This window comes from Drosophila kikkawai, chromosome 3R, assembly GCF_030179895.1.
Source record: "Drosophila kikkawai strain 14028-0561.14 chromosome 3R, DkikHiC1v2, whole genome shotgun sequence".
In the NCBI taxonomy this organism is placed as follows: domain Eukaryota; kingdom Metazoa; phylum Arthropoda; class Insecta; order Diptera; family Drosophilidae; genus Drosophila; species Drosophila kikkawai.
Window position 1 is genome coordinate 8064512 of NC_091731.1, and position 18154 is coordinate 8082665.

Below are 18154 nucleotides of genomic sequence, written 5' to 3' on the forward strand. Positions count from 1 at the left end.
AAACCACATTCGTTTTAGGTAACTTTCGCTATTATTTTTGGCATTCTAGCAAGAAGTCTGTTGCAAGTCACTACTAGAAACTCAGACCATGTTTCTTCAGCAAATCTTCACAAATCTTCAAAATTTTTAAATGTATTGGTTACAATACGACGTTTTAAGTTTCCCCATAAATTTTTGATTAGGTATGAGTTCGGAAACTGACTTTTCCAACCCATGACGGTTACTTTTTTGTCCCTAAACCAGGCCATGATGACTTTTAAGGTTTACTTTGGATCGTTATCTCGTTGAAAAATCTATCGGAAGGGCATGTTTCTCTAAGCATATGGTTAGAAGATGCCAGTTAAAAAAGTTTTATTTTCGAATTCGGTCGTAATACCATTTATGAGATGTATTTGCACAACGCCATGCCAGGAAAAACAGCCCCTGACCTTTATGCATCTGTCTCCGGGCTTAACTTTTTTTTTCGCGTTTCAAAGCTCAATTTTTTGACTTTGGTTTGACGTACAAAACGTCTAGAATCGTTTTCAAAAAGAAATATTTTTGTTTCATTGCCCCAAAGTATTTTGTTTCCACCTCCGGTTCAGACCATACCAAAAAAATGTTGCAAAGCTTTTGCTTCATCTGAAAAAATTTTCCTTGAAGTAATAGAACCTTTTAGGGTATACGTCCTTGTAATCCTGTCTCATGCAGTCTACGACAAACTGTTCGAGCTCAAATTTAAATGTCAATTTTCGCCTTGGATGACCAAACAGGTCTTTTTTGGCAAGAGAGAGGTAACTGTTATGAGATGGTCAAGTCAGTCTCCTGTCATAAACCTAAACTAAACATTGTGGGGAAACTTAAAACGTCGAATTGTAACCAAAACAATTTAAAATGTTGAAGATTTGTGAAGATTTGCTAAAGAAACCTGGTCTCAGCTTCTAGTACTGACTTGCCACAGACTTCCTGCTAGAATGCCAAAAAAATAGCGAAAGTTACCTAAAACGAATGTGGTTTTATTGGATACTAATCTAAATTTACTTATAAGAAAAAAGAAGTGCAAAATATCTAATACGTTCCGAGTTCTAGGCTTAGAAGAATGGGTGTACTTATTATTTTGGCCAACCCATTTTCATGCTTTTTGATAAAATTGACCCCTGTCTCTAAATTTGAAATGTAAAATCCTTTAGGCAGTTATTTTTATTATCTGGAATAAGAACGGAAACTAAAAATTAAGTGGGTTTTTTCCTTAAGTTTATCAAACCAATTTTATAGGACTTGAAACAAACCACATACGCATGTACTTATTATTTCGGCCAGTAGTGTATATACACTGTATGGAATCGTTTTTTCTGCCTGTTACATGTTGGTAGTTATTTATAATACCCTTGCACCCGGTGGGTGGGTATGGAGGATATGTTAAATAGCGAACCTGTTGTGCTTTTTAACTAAGATTGATTACAATAGACAAGCTTTTTTTATCTGCAATTTGTGCATTCTAAATTGCTTTGGGAGCCACAACCAGATTCCGCTCTGAAACAATCAGAGGCAACAGTGTTGCCATCTATCCAAAGTGTCCTTCGCCCTTCGGGATGATGATGCTCGCCCACTTTGACACACTTTTTAATTGCTTTCAACACGTGTCTTCGAGTATTTATGTACTTGTAGGTGCATGTGTCGGCTTGTAATTAAGCACGTAGGCAAACGCCTCCGTTTCCTGCCCAGCAGGATGCTTTATAGCTGATTGAATCCTGTCAAAATGCCACTCCCACCGCTCGATTTTATAGAACACTCCAGCTCCATTGAGCGTGAGAGGCAAATTCATTAATTAACTTTTAATTTTCAGCAAATTCCTTTGTAAAACGTGTAATAGTCAAAGTTAGCGGAAAAATCGCTGTGCCATAATAAAACTATTTAGTAAATGGGTTAAAGGCACACTTTGTCAGAAAATGTACAAGTATATTCTTTTTTTTTCAAACCTGGTTGAAATTTACTTAAATAAAAGTAAAGTCCCCTCACTGCCCAATGAGGCGGCAATACCAAGTACTTACAATAAATCCAGTTAATACGACTGGGCCACTTGCGACAGACGCTTCGGACTCATTAATATGTTTATCACCGAGCTACAGAGTTCAATCCCACTCAAGAACCCACCCAAGGCGCCGCGCCCGCCGTTGACGCCCAGAAAGCCTTTTGTCTGATTTGCGTAATAAGTCAATGACTCAACGGAGCGTCTCTTGACACCCCTTTTTCTAATAGCCCACCGACGATTGACGCTCGGTAAAAGGCATTTAATGAGGAGCAAAAAAGGCAGCCGGCTCATTTCATCCTATTATCCTTGTTATGGCCAGCCAACCGCTGGTTCCATCCATTATACACGTTTATGCGATTGTGTGAGTGTCAGGGAACTTGGTGTATCGGTCAAGTTAAGTCATTAATGATTAGGAACATCTTAGTGCCAGCACACTTCATTGTGGATATTATTAAAGCGGGGTAACATGCCAGCATTTAATTAAGGCGGCTCTCGCTCCTTGTGTTTTTTAACCACAATATTTGGCTTCCATTCGAGCCTCTCTTTGAAATGTTAGTTTCATTGCAGTCAAAATGAGCGGATTATTCTTAGAAGCCTTTCAATTAAATCAAGTTACGGGCCATTTAAGCAAAGCCAAGAAGAATCAAGCCGTGGAAGTTAGTCAAAAAGTTTGCGGAATATATATTTCAGCTAATCCCAGAAAAGTTTCGCCAAACTTGTCCGTCTTTGATGTAGATTTTATTGCAACCAAAACGTATTAAATTCCTAAGATAAGCAGTTTGGAATGTTGTATCTCGGGAAACACATCTGATGTTTAATTTTGTTTGTCTTGTAAAGCGATATACATATATTAAGTAGGAAATCAAGTTAATCAAATTTCCTTGCAATGTTCATTGTTGTGATTATATTACATAAATACTCCAAACGAACCTTAGTTTTCAGACATTGGAAAACAATAAAACTATTTTCGCTCAATTTAAATGTCTAAAGTGTAGATTTACGTTTTTCCTTTTTTTTTTAGAGATACATTTTATTTTATAAGATACATTTATAAATTAAAAACTAAAGTTAAGGCAAAAACATCAGCTCTTTGAATAATATATATATTTATTTTTACGGTAAACAACATGTTGCAACAATAAGCTATATAACTAATGTATTTACGTGTGTATATGTATAAATTGAAATTAATATGTAGTGTATTTGTGTACATATCCCGTGGATATGTTTTTGTGGTAAGTTAATTTTTAGCAGATGTATTATTTTTCATTGAACAACGCTTCCCTATCCCTATATTTATAATCTTATAGTTTAAGTTAAATATTGATTATTTATTTATAGTTATCTATAAACTAGAATGTCATTTAGAGCGATGTCGTTTAGCTTTTGAATAACCGAAGAAGTCGCAAGTATTTCGGTTTAGATTACCCTAATTACAAACAAATATTTTTGTTGGTTTTGCAGTGAATTCTTATTTATTGAAGATTGTAATAAGGTTATGCTTTTAAGGGGGGATATACAAGTAAACCAAAATTTGTTGGGCAAATTTTTTTTTTTGTTTAAAAAATAGTTTATTATTTAAAGAATATAGTGTGTAAGTTTCATTATCGAATTCCAACTCTAAGTGCCTCAAATCAAGTATGCACGCAAGGTATACAAGTGTTAACGTGGGCGCATCAAAAACTTTAAACGTCTTTTTCTCAGCTTCTAATTTTTGCATTTCTACCTATGCTATGGACACGATTCACAAAAAACTATGTAACATATCGGAGTGAATCAAAAATTATTATGATCAGCATGAAATTATCTTCTATTTGAACCTACATGGTTGTTATAAAACTGAGTATTACTATTTCTTAAGAGGGTGGGAAGTGAAAACGGATTACCTGAAAATGGCATTTTTTCCTTCAAATCAAAATTTATTTTTTTTTGTCTTGATTTCTTTTTGGTTTTTTAGGTTCAAATAGAAGGTTCAGGTGTAATGAATACAAAAAAATTTAGTTTACGGATTTCGGACAGGAATTACGAGCTCTATCGTGTCCATAGCACGGCAACTCAAAACTCGAGGCGCTACGGCATATGTTCCATAAGTCCGCCATTTTGTAAAATATTGTTTATAACTAAATTGTTTTATCATCTCTGATTATACTTTTAACTATATACAAAGTTTCACAACGATTGCTTGACTATTTCATATAAAAAAAAATTCACGCAAAATGGGCAAATTTTGACCGCTTACATGTATATCCCCCCTTAAGGGAGGACATCTGAGTAACTTTTTTTAAAAATCGAAAAAAAAATTTTTTTGCTTAAAAAGTTCTTTAGGGTCTTAAAAATAACATACCAAAAGATAGAGTCCGGCAAATGAGTCTAAGTGTCGAAATTTTCCATTCTTCGGCGATGCCTCTCATGTAAATATATACGATTTTAAAACTTTAAACGCGTTTTTCTCAAAAACACTTTTTTTGAGTTGGCCGGAAACCTAACTCGAACAAATCTCAACCGATCGATCTGAAATTTTGACAGTATATCCAAAATACCGCTATCGACACACGTAGGATTTTTTCGATATTTTGATTTTTTGCAAAATGGTGAGTGATTCAAAAATTTTTTTCAATTTTCATGAGAAAAAAACGTCACAAAATGGTTGATAAAAAAAATAAGCAAAAATAAAAAAAAAATCCTACGTGTGTCGATAGCGGTTGAGATATAGAATCTAACAAAATTTGATTTTTTGTTCTAGATCAAAAATTAAGGACGTTAGGTTTCCGGCCATGGACCCCTTTCAAAAAAATAGGGCCTACGAAGAAATGCTGCACAGCCGCCATTTTGTTTTCGATTTATTCCAAAAAAATGTATTTTGTACTTCACATATAACATTATCAAACCTACTTTACAATTTCTCGATTGGCTGTTTCATTTGGCCAACAAAAATTCTAGAAAATGGGCTTTTTTTTTTGCCAGTTACTCAGATGCCCCCCCTTAAGATTCAAAGAGCGCTTAAAAACCATTCGATTAATGTTTCTAGTGCCAAGAACTTGGCATTACAAACACACAGCACCCTTATGTTTTCTTTAATGACGAGGCCTATAACCAATTGATGGTCCGTTTACAAAAAGGTCTTTGAATGAAAGTATAACAATTTAAAATGAAAGGCTCCCTAATTCGATAATTTTACTAATTAACATTTTTGGGCCTGCTAAACTACACCATAAATCAGCATTTTAAATTAAAAAAATACATTTCAGCTGCAATTAGTATTGGTTGCTTCCTATTAAGTCTTTCAATAATTCAAATTTGGCATAAACAATCATCAAAAATCCTTTTATTCTGATTTATTTGGACACATCAAGTTGTTATTAATGCTCAATATCTTAAATATATAGTGTCCAAGTTTTACATCGATCAAAGGAAAATGTATTTCGTCAATGGGTTTTTGAAAACATTTATTTTAATCATCCATCATACAAAGTTTAAAGCGCTCTCATGAGAAGTGTCACTAAAAGTGGACTAACATAACCATAGAATATAACTTTTTTAACTAATTATAATTCTTATTGCTCCAAATTTCATAAAGCCCAATGTAAATAACTTGCGACTGTTTCTTTATAACTACTTTAAGAATTTGCAGAATTTGCTTTTGTTTTTGAATATTTGAAACGAAACTCCGTTTGCGAGCTTACATACATACATAAGTGCAGGCTCTGTATTATCCCGACTTTTTTGAGGTATACGAACACTTGTCCATTTTGTTGGAGGGAAGTTCGAATATAAAGATAGGTTCCAATCCGATTATTTATACGATGGCGTAATGTCTCATGAGCGTTCACCAGAAAACACTTGATCACTGATTATTGATCCATCACTGATCAGTTCTTCTGCTTTAAATAAGAGATATACAGTATATTCCCTATACGACGAATGACCCAAATTTATTGTACATATATGTATTTCCCGCTTATCAATTCTTGGTGTCCAAATTTTCTCGCCCAACTAAAGGACAGACAGAGATGACTAGATTGATTTGTCTATAATTCTAATCACGAATATATGTATGTATGGGCAGTTCTATGATTCTATTCAAACTAAGAAAAACATGTGCCACGACTTTATTTTAATTTTACAGAATTTGAAACTAACTCTTGGTTAGCACTATAATTGATGCTACTATCGATTTTGGTTAATTGCTCGTTTTCAAATTAATTACTAAAATGTAATGCATTCGCACGTTACCCGACCGAAATCACTTCAAAAACTCAGTATAAGCACTGATTTCAGCGAAACGCAATGAAAGATTTCAATGGAATAAATTTTAATGTATTATGCGTACATCTTAATAATTTATTTGATTATACTTAAAAATATTAAGTAGCTTATTTTAAATTGAATTTTAATCACCGTACTTTTTATGGTGTTTTTTTTACTTTTTAGGTAAATTAGAAGAACATACATATTTATATGTATACTTTTTTCGACTCTAGCATTCTTCGAGTGTTGTCAGAAAGCAAAAGTCAAAGTCTCTGTTTTATAAGTTGTTATCCAAACAAAGTATGCATTTTTTATGTTTAAAATATGCTAAACTCTTTCAAATTTGAACAATTGGTGCATTTCTTAATGCAATTATGTTAAACAAAATCATTTTAGAGAACTTTGAATTATTTGGCCGTGATTGCTGTTTCTGGAGAGTTACCCATATGTAGAAATATACGTATATTTTACGTTCGAAATAACTCCTGCATTGCAAACGTATAAATTGCAGCACAGCGCACTGCATTCGTGATTAATTATTCAAAGTTTCAAACAAATTACTTTGTTCTTTTGATTATTTTAATCGATGTTTCAGCCAATACATCCATCCATTATATGAAAAAAATATATTATAATTTTGTTTTAATTTTCTATAAATTCTATAATTTATTATTTAATGTATTCAGTTATTTCTCTATCTGACAAGACTTTTGTTTCTCTTCTGCAGGAAAATGGTAAGCACTTTTCGACGCTAACTTTTAATTAATTATTACAACTCTCACAGAGGATGAACCAACATGCACGGTATATCAAACGAAAGGGAAAATTAATTAGGATTTTATGTATTAATTTTAACAAGATCCTAACGACAGATTTTAAGAAATTCACGTGTTTCAATTGGTGAGAAACATGGGTTGTGTGACGTCACACGTTTGGCGATCGGTGGTTTACTTTGCTTACATAAAAGTAAATAAATGAAAAATTGACATTTTCTCCGGAACGACTTAACGGAATTTGATAAAACACCTACCAAATTGCTTAGAATGACAATGTCGTTTATTGGGCATTCATAATTAACACAATTGTTCAAATTGTCAATGGAAATATTTTTTGGCGGGGATTAATCGATTTATTAAAAGTTAGTTCGGTTCTGTGGCGCGCTGAACCACTGGCTCACGACCGGTTCCAGTTCCGGAGTTCGCGCCTTCCTAACAGCCATTTTGAATGGAAAACTGTAAAGCGATTTTCTCAAAATCTGTCGTTTTGTTTTTAATAAAATTTTCACCAAATATTCTATTTTCGCTCCCCAATATGCCCATATACCAGTTATAGTGGTACATCCTCTGAGAGCTAAGCTTGGCGACCTTAAACTTTTGCTGCCGGTTTTTGTATGGAGGGGAACCATAGGTTTGGCCACTGTTGAGCGATTTGCTCAAAAACTGTCGTTAGGATTTTAATGAAACTTTCTGGGATTATACTTGAATATGTGCCCCAAAACCTGGCTTACCGTGCTTAGCGGTACATCCTCTGTGGGGGTGCAAAATCTTAAAAAAGGTGCGGACACGATTTTTCCAATGGAAAATTTAGGTACCAGCGTTGCTCAAAACTGCCCAAACCCAAAATAAATCAATAGTAAATTTCATTCTCAACATGTAGGTACTTTATTTTGTTCGAATTAGTGCCTTAATAACGAAATAATTAAAAAATAAAAAACCTCCTCCGTGTTCCATTTCCCACCGTTCCATTTCGACGCTAACTCACCGACGCTAATTTGACGGATATAAAACTAAATATGGCGGTACGTCAAATAATCGAATAGAACATCGATATGTCAATCGATATTCACAAGGTATCGATATCTCGACATATACAAGTACAGTATTGAGAGAAAAAAATTTGCGAAAAATAAAGTTAAGAAGTTCGTAAAAAGATACGATTTTGTAGTAAAACTGGCATTAAGCTCCACGTGTGTTGTTGCAGCCGAATCGGAAAGCGAGCGTTGCACTTTCAATAAAAAGCCTCGTTGGTACTAAGCCGCGACTATCTGTGCGCGGTGCGTGTATTTTTTTGGTTGCGATGCTATTTTGCCACCAATTGTTATTACGTGACCTCAAGAACGCCGCACATTCCTGGTAACTCCTCTTCGTTCTTCCATGCAGCTCGGAGAATCCGATATACCGTAGGCGAACAACAGTGATTTTAAGTGGCCGCCATGCCATTGGCATTTCATGTGCTCGAGTGCGACGCTAAAATCGAATTACACGGAAGTAAGGGCCATCGCCTGAGATGTTAACGGGCTTGCCGGCGGCGGGAATCAGCGAGTGCATAAATTAGGAAACCTAAGGGCAGCCAAGGTAGCCATGTCGGGCGGACGCGACAGCAGCGCCAGCAACTCCGCCTCGGCTGGAACGAGTGCCCCAGCTTCGTCTTCGGCCACCGCCACCTCGCCCGCGTCCGCGCAACGGCAACGGGGTCGTCCTGCTAAGCGGGCCACCTGTACATGGTGCGGCGAGGGCAAGCTGCCGCTGCAGTACGTCCTACCCACGCAGACCGGCAAGAAGGAGTTCTGCTCAGAGACCTGCATCGCCGAGTTCCGCAAGGCGTACAGCAAGGGGGCGTGCACGCAATGCGACAACGTGATTCGCGACGGGGCGCCCAACAAGGAGTTCTGCTCGATCATGTGCATGAACAAGCACCAAAAGAAGAATTCCTCCACTAGGCACAGTGGCGGCTCGGCAACCGGCAAAGGACTGCCGGAAAACGAGCGCAAGCTACTAGCTAGCGGAGCACCCGCCCCCACAGGTCCCTTCCAATACGAGAGCTTTCACGTTTTTGACTGGGATGCCTACCTGGAGGTCAGCTAACTAACAACTTTTTCCATAACCATGTTCACATTGAATAATTTATGCTCTTTCCGTCATTATAGGAAACGGGTAGCGAAGCTGCTCCAGCAGAATGTTTCAAACAAGCTCAGAATCCTCCCAACAATGACTTTAAAATCGGCATGAAGCTGGAGGCCCTGGATCCGCGCAACGTCACTTCTACCTGCATCGCCACAGTGGTTGGTGTGCTGGGCTCCCGACTGCGACTGCGCTTGGACGGAAGTGACTCGCAAAACGACTTCTGGCGGCTGGTGGACTCCACAGAAATCCATGCGATTGGCCACTGCGAGAAGAACGGTGGCATGTTGCAGCCGCCACTAGGATTCCGCATGAACGCCTCCAGCTGGCCCGGCTACCTATGCAAGATTCTTAATAATGCCATGGTAGCGCCGGAAGAGATCTTTCAGCCAGAGCCGCTGTCGCCGGAGGAGAACCTGTTCAAGGTGGGTCAGAAGCTAGAAGCTGTCGACAAGAAGAATCCGCAGCTCATCTGCTGTGCCACCGTGGACGCCATTAAGGACGACCAGATCCACGTAACCTTCGACGGGTGGCGAGGTGCCTTCGACTATTGGTGCAACTACCGGTCGCGAGATATTTTTCCAGCCGGCTGGTGTGCGCGTAGTTGCCACCCAATGCAGCCACCGGGGCACAAGTCGCGCATGGAATCCAGTAACAGCAAGCAGCGGTGCACGCGCCCGCGCTACACCTTGGTAGCCGAATCCGAGGCCATGGTACCCGCCTCTCCCGCCACGGCCCACTTCCATCCGAACTGCAAGGGCGGTCCGTTTATCAACAATTCCAAACTACCATGCATGGTAACTGGACCAACGTACCAAACGCTGGCCAAGCTCTGCCTCCAGGAGGTTCTGGCCGCCAGCACGGATACCCAGCAGCTATCCAAGCTGCTATTTGCCTTGGAAGGAGACGTTCACATTGTGACCGCAGCTGGAAAGAATTTTACAGTGAGTATTATGAGGCTCAGCTGCGAAAAACCAGTCTTATACAGACTTATTTTTTATTTGCGCTTTAAAGGTTAAAATACCATCGCCGTTGCGCATGAAGGATGACGAGAGCCTGGCCCAGTTCATCGAGACATTGTGTACTACATGCCGGGCATGTGCGAATCTCATCTCGCTTGTCCACGAGACGGAGGAGTGCAAGAAATGCGCCAACAGCCGCAAGCGACAGCTGACCCAATCGGCAACTCCGCCTTCTTCGCCAGTGCTCGCCGACAAACGAAATCGTCAGTCCAATTCGGCAACAACTCCGCCCTCAGAGAAGACGATTGTCAAGGTAGAAGCAGGCATCAAGTCGCCTGAGGAGAGTAAGACCAAGGCATCGACGAACAATGGCAAGGATGCAGCAAACCACCAGAACAGTCATAGTTTCAACAACAACAACAGTATGAACAGTAGCAACAAGACCAGCGGCAAGGTGGTTATAAAGACCGAACCAAACGGAGTAACAACTGTCCCATCGTCCTCCACGACGCAGGCTCTGCGCAAAGTGCGCTTCCAACACCACGGGAACAGCAATAGTATTGTGGCCAATGGAACTGCAGACGTTAGCCAGACTCCGGTGGTTGCCACCAGCCATTGCAGCACCTCGTCTACTTCCTCCAGTTCAAGCCTGGCAGGGGGAACGGCCAATACCAGCACGATTGGGAAATACCTAGCACCACTGGTAGCGGAAGTGCATCCAGAGCAGGTCAATATAAAGTCCTCAAGCAACAGTTACTACAAGAGCCCGACGACGCTTTCGTCGAGTGCCTCGTTGCCGACCTCTGTGTCCACGCCATTTACGGGCTGCCAGTCAGCCTCGTCCACTGCACTGGCTGCAGGAGGAGTGACTGCGGCGAAGGCGGCTACCGCGCCGGCCGGCGCATCTGCTGCTGCTTCCACGAGCTATACAGCGATCACCTCACCTCTGAGCACACCCACACCGGCATCGGCGAACTCGCAAATGCGGGCGCAGCCTATCGACTGGTCCATCGAAGAAGTTATCCAGTACATAGAGAGCAACGACAACTCCCTCGCAGTGCACGGTGATCTCTTCAGAAAACATGTGAGTGATCACGAGATCTTAAGAAGACCTAAAGCTTATTGTATCTTAATTATTTGCAGGAAATCGATGGTAAAGCTTTATTACTACTAAATTCAGAGATGATGATGAAGTACATGGGCCTGAAGCTGGGACCAGCCTTAAAAATCTGCAATTTAGTCAATAAGGTTAACGGTCGTCGAAATAATCTGGCGCTTTAAACGGTACCCCAAGTTGCAAGCATTGGACTTGTCTTACATAGAAGTTGTTAACAAATTAGTACCTCTCCCTTACGTGAAAGCAAACATAAAACATGAATGAATCGTATTCATATAAATATGTTGCGTTTGCCATTCAAGATGAATACGAAAAGAACACTCAGCCCTTTTTATTATATTGATAATATGTATGAAACAGACGCGCAAAACGAAAAATCAACGTAAATTCATGAGCCACACCCCCATTTAAGACGGTCATAACAAAATTATAGACAGCCACGAAGCCGGTTTTCAAAGAAGCGTTAATATATTTTCTTTCTCATTTTTTGTGTCGGATTAAAATCGCCTTAGAAGTAGGTACCTAATACGCGTATGAATTTTACTTTACCTTTTAAGAAAAGCCCCTTTCCATTATAATTTCTACGAATTTAGTGGAGACTCTAAGCTAAAAATTAATTTCCACGTTACCCAGTTAAAAAGTATACGTACATTTATTACTCGATTTTCGGGCCCGAATCATGTATTACTAAGGAGGTATAAGACATTCGCATGGGAATTTATTATCTCTTTTGAAAACCGGAGCTTGGCTACCAAAATACAATGCACATACATGATATTTATTACACACAAACACGCCCATTTAGGCACAAAACCTAACCAACGCAAAACAAATGATATTTAACACTAGAATGTAGACGACAAGTAGCAAACAAAACAAATATACATATAGAGTAAATGTACATATTTTACATATAATTTTGTAATTATGTATCTATTTCGTTTTCTAACTATAATAACCATATTTAAAACTGGCCGAATGTATCATTTTGCAACTAAGTTACGCAAATGGAGTATAATTTGTTAGTCTTTAGTTAAATAAACGCATCAGACTTAAGTAACTTCGAAACATAAGAAACGCTTCCTTTCAAAGTTTTGCAATATATGTATGCGATATAAAGAGTAACATTCGATCGTGTATAACTACTGCGTTAAGTCTCATTACGTTTACCAACAACCACTTACAAATACAAGACACGAATAGAGCAAACTGTATATACCATTGCGTAATAAATACATTACGATTTGTTCTATTTTCAACCGTAATCAAAGTACCAAGGCTTCTTGACGAGTGTTTAAGGCTTTTATGCTTTTTAAGGGCTTGAGATCGGCAAGCATCTAGTGAAGTCAAAGTAACCATTTTGTAATCATAAGCAATTAAGAGGCGATTATCCTATTGTCATATTTATTGTTTAACAACAAAGTTACACACAAAATGTCTTGCAGTTGTGGTCAATCGGAAAAGTGTTTCTGAACCCAGCGCGGCAAGGCAAACGCAGCGGAATGCACTTCGGATGAGTAGTACTTCAAGTCTATGGCATCGATCTGCTGCTTCTCCAGCTTGGGACTAGCAAAGTTTTGATTTTTGTTTAAAGAGCCCATAACGAAGCCGATGTGGCCGCAGGGATACGATGGAACGGAGGTGACCGCATAGGCCACTTTCGCAAAGTGCTCCTTGCAACCCGACATTGTCTTCTTTATGTAGTCCAGGTCCAACCAGAAACTACCGCCTTGAGAGCAGACAATTCCATCGTCTTTAAGGGCGTGCTTCATCAGCTCGTAGTAGCTCTCTTGAAACAAACTCACAGCCGGTCCGATCGGATCCGAACTGTCGGTAATGATGACATCGAATTCGTTTTTGTGTTTCTTCATGTAATCAAAGCCGTCGCCGATTGTCAGCCTCATCTTTTCGCTTTGGAATCCGCACGCCATCGCCGGTAAATATTTCTTCGAGAGCTCTACAACGCGGTCATCGATCTCCACCTGATGCACTTCCTCAACCAGCGGGTGTTTTACCACCTCGCGGGCCACACCGCCATCGCCGCCGCCGACGATCAGCACCTTCTTCGGGTTTGGATGGGCGCAGAGTGGCAGGAAGGATATCATCTCCTGGTATGAGAATTCGTCCCTGGCCGTGCACTGTATAATTCCATCCAAAATCAAGCACCGGCCGTAAGTTTCCCTAAAAAACAGGAAACGAAAAGATTTGTATATGAGCTTTGAAACCTGAAACATGAGGCCTAACTGGCTATCATTTTTTCTTTGTCTTTGGCCTTAGATGACTCCCCGATAAGGGCTGTTGGCGTGCAGATTACAAGTCGGAGTCAAATTAGTATTTGTGATGGAAAAGTTTTGCCTCCGAAAACTTGGAAATTTATTTTTCGTCTGCGACTAAATATTCGTAAAATGTGCAATATAAAATAAGGTTTAAATCAAAATAAATTCGGAAGATCTTAGCAGTGGAGGCCGGCTTTTGGTCACTTAATCTACACATTCTCACACAAATATGCCTACCCTCTTGGTGTTTCAGATGTAAACAAATCTATAAATGTGTACACAAGTATTTGTTTACTTGTTTTTACAGACTTACGTTTCGACAATTTGGATGTCCTGGAACTTGGAACGTTCTTTGTGGATTACTTCCTTGACCTTCAGGGAAAAGGACTGTCCGGGCCACAGCTCGGCCTGGAGTTCGCTGAACCATCCGTTAGTTAAGGAATCCATTTGATTAGTGCGGCACCTCAAATCGACACGTGGGCGTAAATCAAACGTACCGTTTATTCGACCAAGCTAGGTCTTAAAAAATACCTTAAGAGCTAAAGCGTAAAAATACCAAACAAAAACATTTAATTTGACGAGTTTGAGCTCGGTTTAGCTCTTGACCTGGGGCGCCAACGATATCAAAATCCATTTGGGAGCGATGCAAGGAGGCTTAGGGCCGGTATTTACCCGTACCGCTAAAATTTTGCGGCCTGATAAAGTCGCGTTACTGCGAGAGGAAAAACAAAAACACTCCATATCCGGTCAGAGGTAAGGGTATGCTTTTATAATGGCAGATATTTGCTATTTGGTAATAATAATAAACCTAAAACCTGATCTAAATTTTTTTTAGCGAAAAGCCAGTGTGGCTACAGTTTGTACAAATCAACATTTTGTACTTCCATATTTACTTTTAATCAATATTTAGAATCCTACGAGAATAATAACTTAAAGCCAGTTACTTAAATTATCATTGCTATCTAAAACTTCAACTAGAAAGAAAGCTAAGGTTGTATACCCTTACAGTCCGTAGAATCGGACATGGCTATATTGAGTCGGCTGCTGATGCTGATCAAGAATAGATACCTTGGACCATTCCGTTGCAAACTTTTGACCAAAATTATAAAACTCTGCAAGGGTATAAAAATAATATTATTGATTTAAATGGTGCCGCGCAAATGCGGTCGCACCGATGATGCCGAAATACTCGAAACAGTCACTCTAATTCCAGCTCAAGCTATCGATATACCAGGGCCAGTGTATCGAAAGCATCCCTGAACGGAGCGAAAAAATACGTTGCCGCACCCAATTGGTCCACATCCAGCCAATAAAAACGTTCCAGCAACGCAAAGCGTCACATTAGCCATCTCCCTCCGACACACGCGAGTTAAATGCAATAAATAAACAGCACCTTTCTTTGCCGGCATTTAGCATTTTACTTTAACCCAAGTCAAGCAGCCTGAAAAGTTGGTTAGAGCCGTCAATCCAGAAAAGTAAGTGGGATCGTTCGCATCATGTGGTGTTCAAGTGCTATTTTATTGCTGGCGACAGTCGGCTTTATTAATGCCAACGTATACCTGGAGGAGAACTTCGACAATGGTACGTAAAGCCGTCAATTTTTGGGTGTTTCCTTGCGGCATGTGGTTTTCAATGGACTTTCCAATACACAGCTAACTGGGACGACGCGTGGATTCAGAGCAAACATCCTGGCAAGGAGTTCGGAAAGTTCGTCCTCACCCCCGGTACCTTCTACAACGACGCGGAGACCGATAAGGGTATGTGTCACACTTTCCTGTCCAATTTTTCCTGCACATTTTCTATACCTACATACATGTATATGTAGTTCTTTATATGTGTAGATAAGAAACCACTACGTGTACATTTTATGTGGATAACCTTTACCATACCATTCCGGTTTCTTTATTAGGCATCCAGACCTCCCAGGACGCCCGCTTCTACGCCGTTTCCCGCAAGTTCGAAGGGTTCTCAAACGAGGACAAACCCCTCGTGGTGCAGTTCTCCGTGAAGCATGAGCAGAACATCGACTGCGGCGGTGGCTATGTCAAGCTCTTCGACTGCTCTCTGGACCAGACAGACATGCACGGCGAGTCGCCGTACGAGATCATGTTCGGCCCCGACATCTGCGGACCTGGTACCAAGAAGGTCCACGTCATATTCAGCTACAAGGGCAAGAACCACTTGATTAGCAAAGACATCCGCTGCAAAGATGACGTGTACACTCATTTCTACACGCTGATTGTGCGTCCGGACAACACATACGAGGTGCTCATCGACAACGAGAAGGTGGAATCGGGCAACTTGGAGGACGACTGGGACTTCCTTGCCCCCAAGAAGATCAAGGACCCCAATGCCAAGAAGCCCGAGGACTGGGATGATAGGGTGAGCATTTTTACCCCGTTTTCAGAAGTTGAGTTTGCGGTTTTGGTGGGAAAACAAGAATCTAAAGAATATACTGAGGTTATAATTTCTCTTTGCCGGCTTAAGCGCATTTGGACTTTGGTACAAATACAAAAACCGGTTTATCTCGCGGCCGATACCACTACCTTCAACATCACCTTTCCCATTTGTTTGATATTTATGCAGAAATCTAAATTGAACGCAAACGTTTTAATATTTACATACGTGGCGATGTGGGATTGAAAGCTGTTTGTTTTGTTTTTTTTTTTGCCCGATGCACTCCATATATTTATTTGTATTAATTGTTTATCATGTTTTATAGGCCACCATTCCCGATCCCGATGACAAAAAGCCAGAGGATTGGGAGAAGCCCGAGCACATCCCCGACCCTGATGCCACCAAGCCCGAAGATTGGGACGATGAGATGGACGGCGAGTGGGAGCCACCGATGATTGACAATCCCGAGTACAAGGGCGAGTGGCAGCCGAAACAGCTGGACAACCCCAACTATAAGGGCGCCTGGGAGCATCCCGAAATCGCCAACCCCGAATATGTGCCCGACGACAAGCTGTACCTGCGCAAGGAAATCTGCACCCTGGGCTTCGACCTGTGGCAGGTTAAGTCTGGCACCATCTTCGACAATGTCCTGATTACTGACGACGTTGAGCTGGCGGCCAAGGCGGTGGCTGATGTGAAGACCACTCAAGCCGGCGAGAAGAAGATGAAGGAGGCTCAGGATGAGGTGCAACGTAAGAAGGACGAGGAGGAGGCGAAAAAATCATCCGATAAGGATGACGAGGACGAAGACGATGATGATGAGGAGAAGGATGAATCTAAGCAAGACAAAGAAAGCGACCACGACGAATTGTAAGAGGCGTTTTAGAAAAAGTGCGTCAAAAAATATTCGGTATTTTTTGTGAGTTAGTAGCTGCTTCGCTTTTGTAAGCCAACTGAATCCACAATTACAATTTGTAAGACTTATAATTTATAAACATACATCCTGGCGTTTTATTTTAGGACTCTACAGAAAAGTCACATTTTCGAGTATGGGAAATTCGGCGATTTTGTTATATAATTTAATATGTATGCAAATATGTTATATGCTCCCAATATGGGCTAATGATCTGCACTACACTTTGGGTTAACGTAAATGTGTATGGTTTTTGTTTCTGCTGAGAAAACCGAAATCGAAAATGTAAGTTGTCAAAAAAAAAAAAATGGGTCAGTGTTTATTTTTACTATCTTAATAGATATGATATGACGCTAAAGCACTAACTGGCTTTTATGTATTTTATGGTCGACAATGGAACCCAGAGATGTGAATGTCTAAAAGGCTTTCCCGCAATTTATATTTGGCTAAGACATGTAAATATGTACATACATACATGGTTACCGAAATATTGCCACTATTACCCTGACTATACTGGTATGTACATTTGTACTTCCACTCCTATATAAGTTATACCATTACCATTATAAATTAAAGCATTTAATGGATTTGTGTGTTTTGCAGCGGAAAAAGATTTTTTTAAGTGTGGCCGCTCTTTTTTCTAGTTCTTCGGCATTTTTGTAAGGAAAATGATGTGGTCTTACTTTGTTGATAACCGCCTACATTTGAAAACGAGACACGTTCTCTTTTTCTGCTTTGTTATACCCTTGCAGGGTATTATAATTTCAGTCAGAAGTTTGCAACGCAGTGAAGGAGACATTTCCGACCACTTTATAGGGTATATATTCTTGATGAGGAGTCGAGCCGAGTCGATCTAGCCATGTCCGCCCGTCCGTCTGTTCGTCTGTCCGTTTCTACGCAAACTAGTCCCTCAGTCTTAAAGCTATCTGAATGAAACTTCGTATATAGTCTTCTGAACACTCTCACTGCTATATATGTCGGGACAGGCCGGATCGGACGACTATATAAAATAGCTGCCATAAAAATGATCGTCAAAATTTTAGAACAAAAAATGATAACTTTCTTGTTTTTCAACATACATATCTTCATCATTTTTTAGATATGGACATTTTTTATTATTTTAAAATTATGAAAATCGGCTTTATCTTATAGCTGCCATAGGAACGATCGGAAGGAAGTTAATAGGAAAAATTATAACTTTGTTGTTTTTCTACATATTTTCATCATTTTTAAGACCGCCCATTGGACAACTATATCATATATGTACATATGTAGCTACCATAGAAACGATCGGTAGATGTACAGAAAAATGAAAAGGTGAGAGTGTAAA

The 18154-nt window shown here is 40.0% G+C and overlaps 3 protein-coding genes across 4 annotated transcripts; 2 read left to right on the top strand and 1 right to left on the bottom strand.

The window, feature by feature from the left end:
* The first annotated feature begins 8118 nt into the window (after positions 1–8118).
* Scm (Polycomb protein Scm) lies at positions 8119–12516 on the top strand. 2 transcript variants are annotated; one of them, XM_070286519.1, is made up of 5 exons: positions 8119–8312; positions 8419–9114; positions 9186–10103; positions 10174–11205; positions 11265–12516. In XM_070286519.1, exons 2-5 carry the CDS (start codon positions 8620–8622, stop codon positions 11400–11402), a joined length of 2583 nt encoding a protein of 860 aa, XP_070142620.1. In that variant the 5' UTR covers positions 8119–8312; positions 8419–8619; the 3' UTR covers positions 11403–12516. The 2 variants fall into 2 exon arrangements, with proteins under 2 accessions (XP_070142620.1, XP_017034395.1); XM_017178906.3 differs by having other exon boundaries at positions 8119–9114.
* Positions 12517–12614: 98 nt separating this feature from the next.
* On the bottom strand, positions 12615–13992 carry SpdS (Spermidine Synthase). Its single transcript, XM_017178907.3, has 2 exons — positions 13828–13992; positions 12615–13419 (listed from the first exon to the last, which is right to left on the bottom strand). Exons 1-2 carry the CDS (start codon positions 13959–13961, stop codon positions 12690–12692), a joined length of 864 nt encoding a protein of 287 aa, XP_017034396.1. The 5' UTR covers positions 13962–13992; the 3' UTR covers positions 12615–12689.
* Positions 13993–14934: 942 nt separating this feature from the next.
* Positions 14935–16910, top strand: Calr (calreticulin). The gene is made up of 4 exons (XM_017178918.3): positions 14935–15095; positions 15167–15271; positions 15424–15896; positions 16237–16910. The coding sequence occupies exons 1-4, from the start codon at positions 15011–15013 to the stop codon at positions 16783–16785; spliced, it is 1212 nt and encodes a 403-aa protein (XP_017034407.1). The 5' UTR covers positions 14935–15010; the 3' UTR covers positions 16786–16910.
* The last annotated feature ends 1244 nt before the right edge of the window (positions 16911–18154 follow it).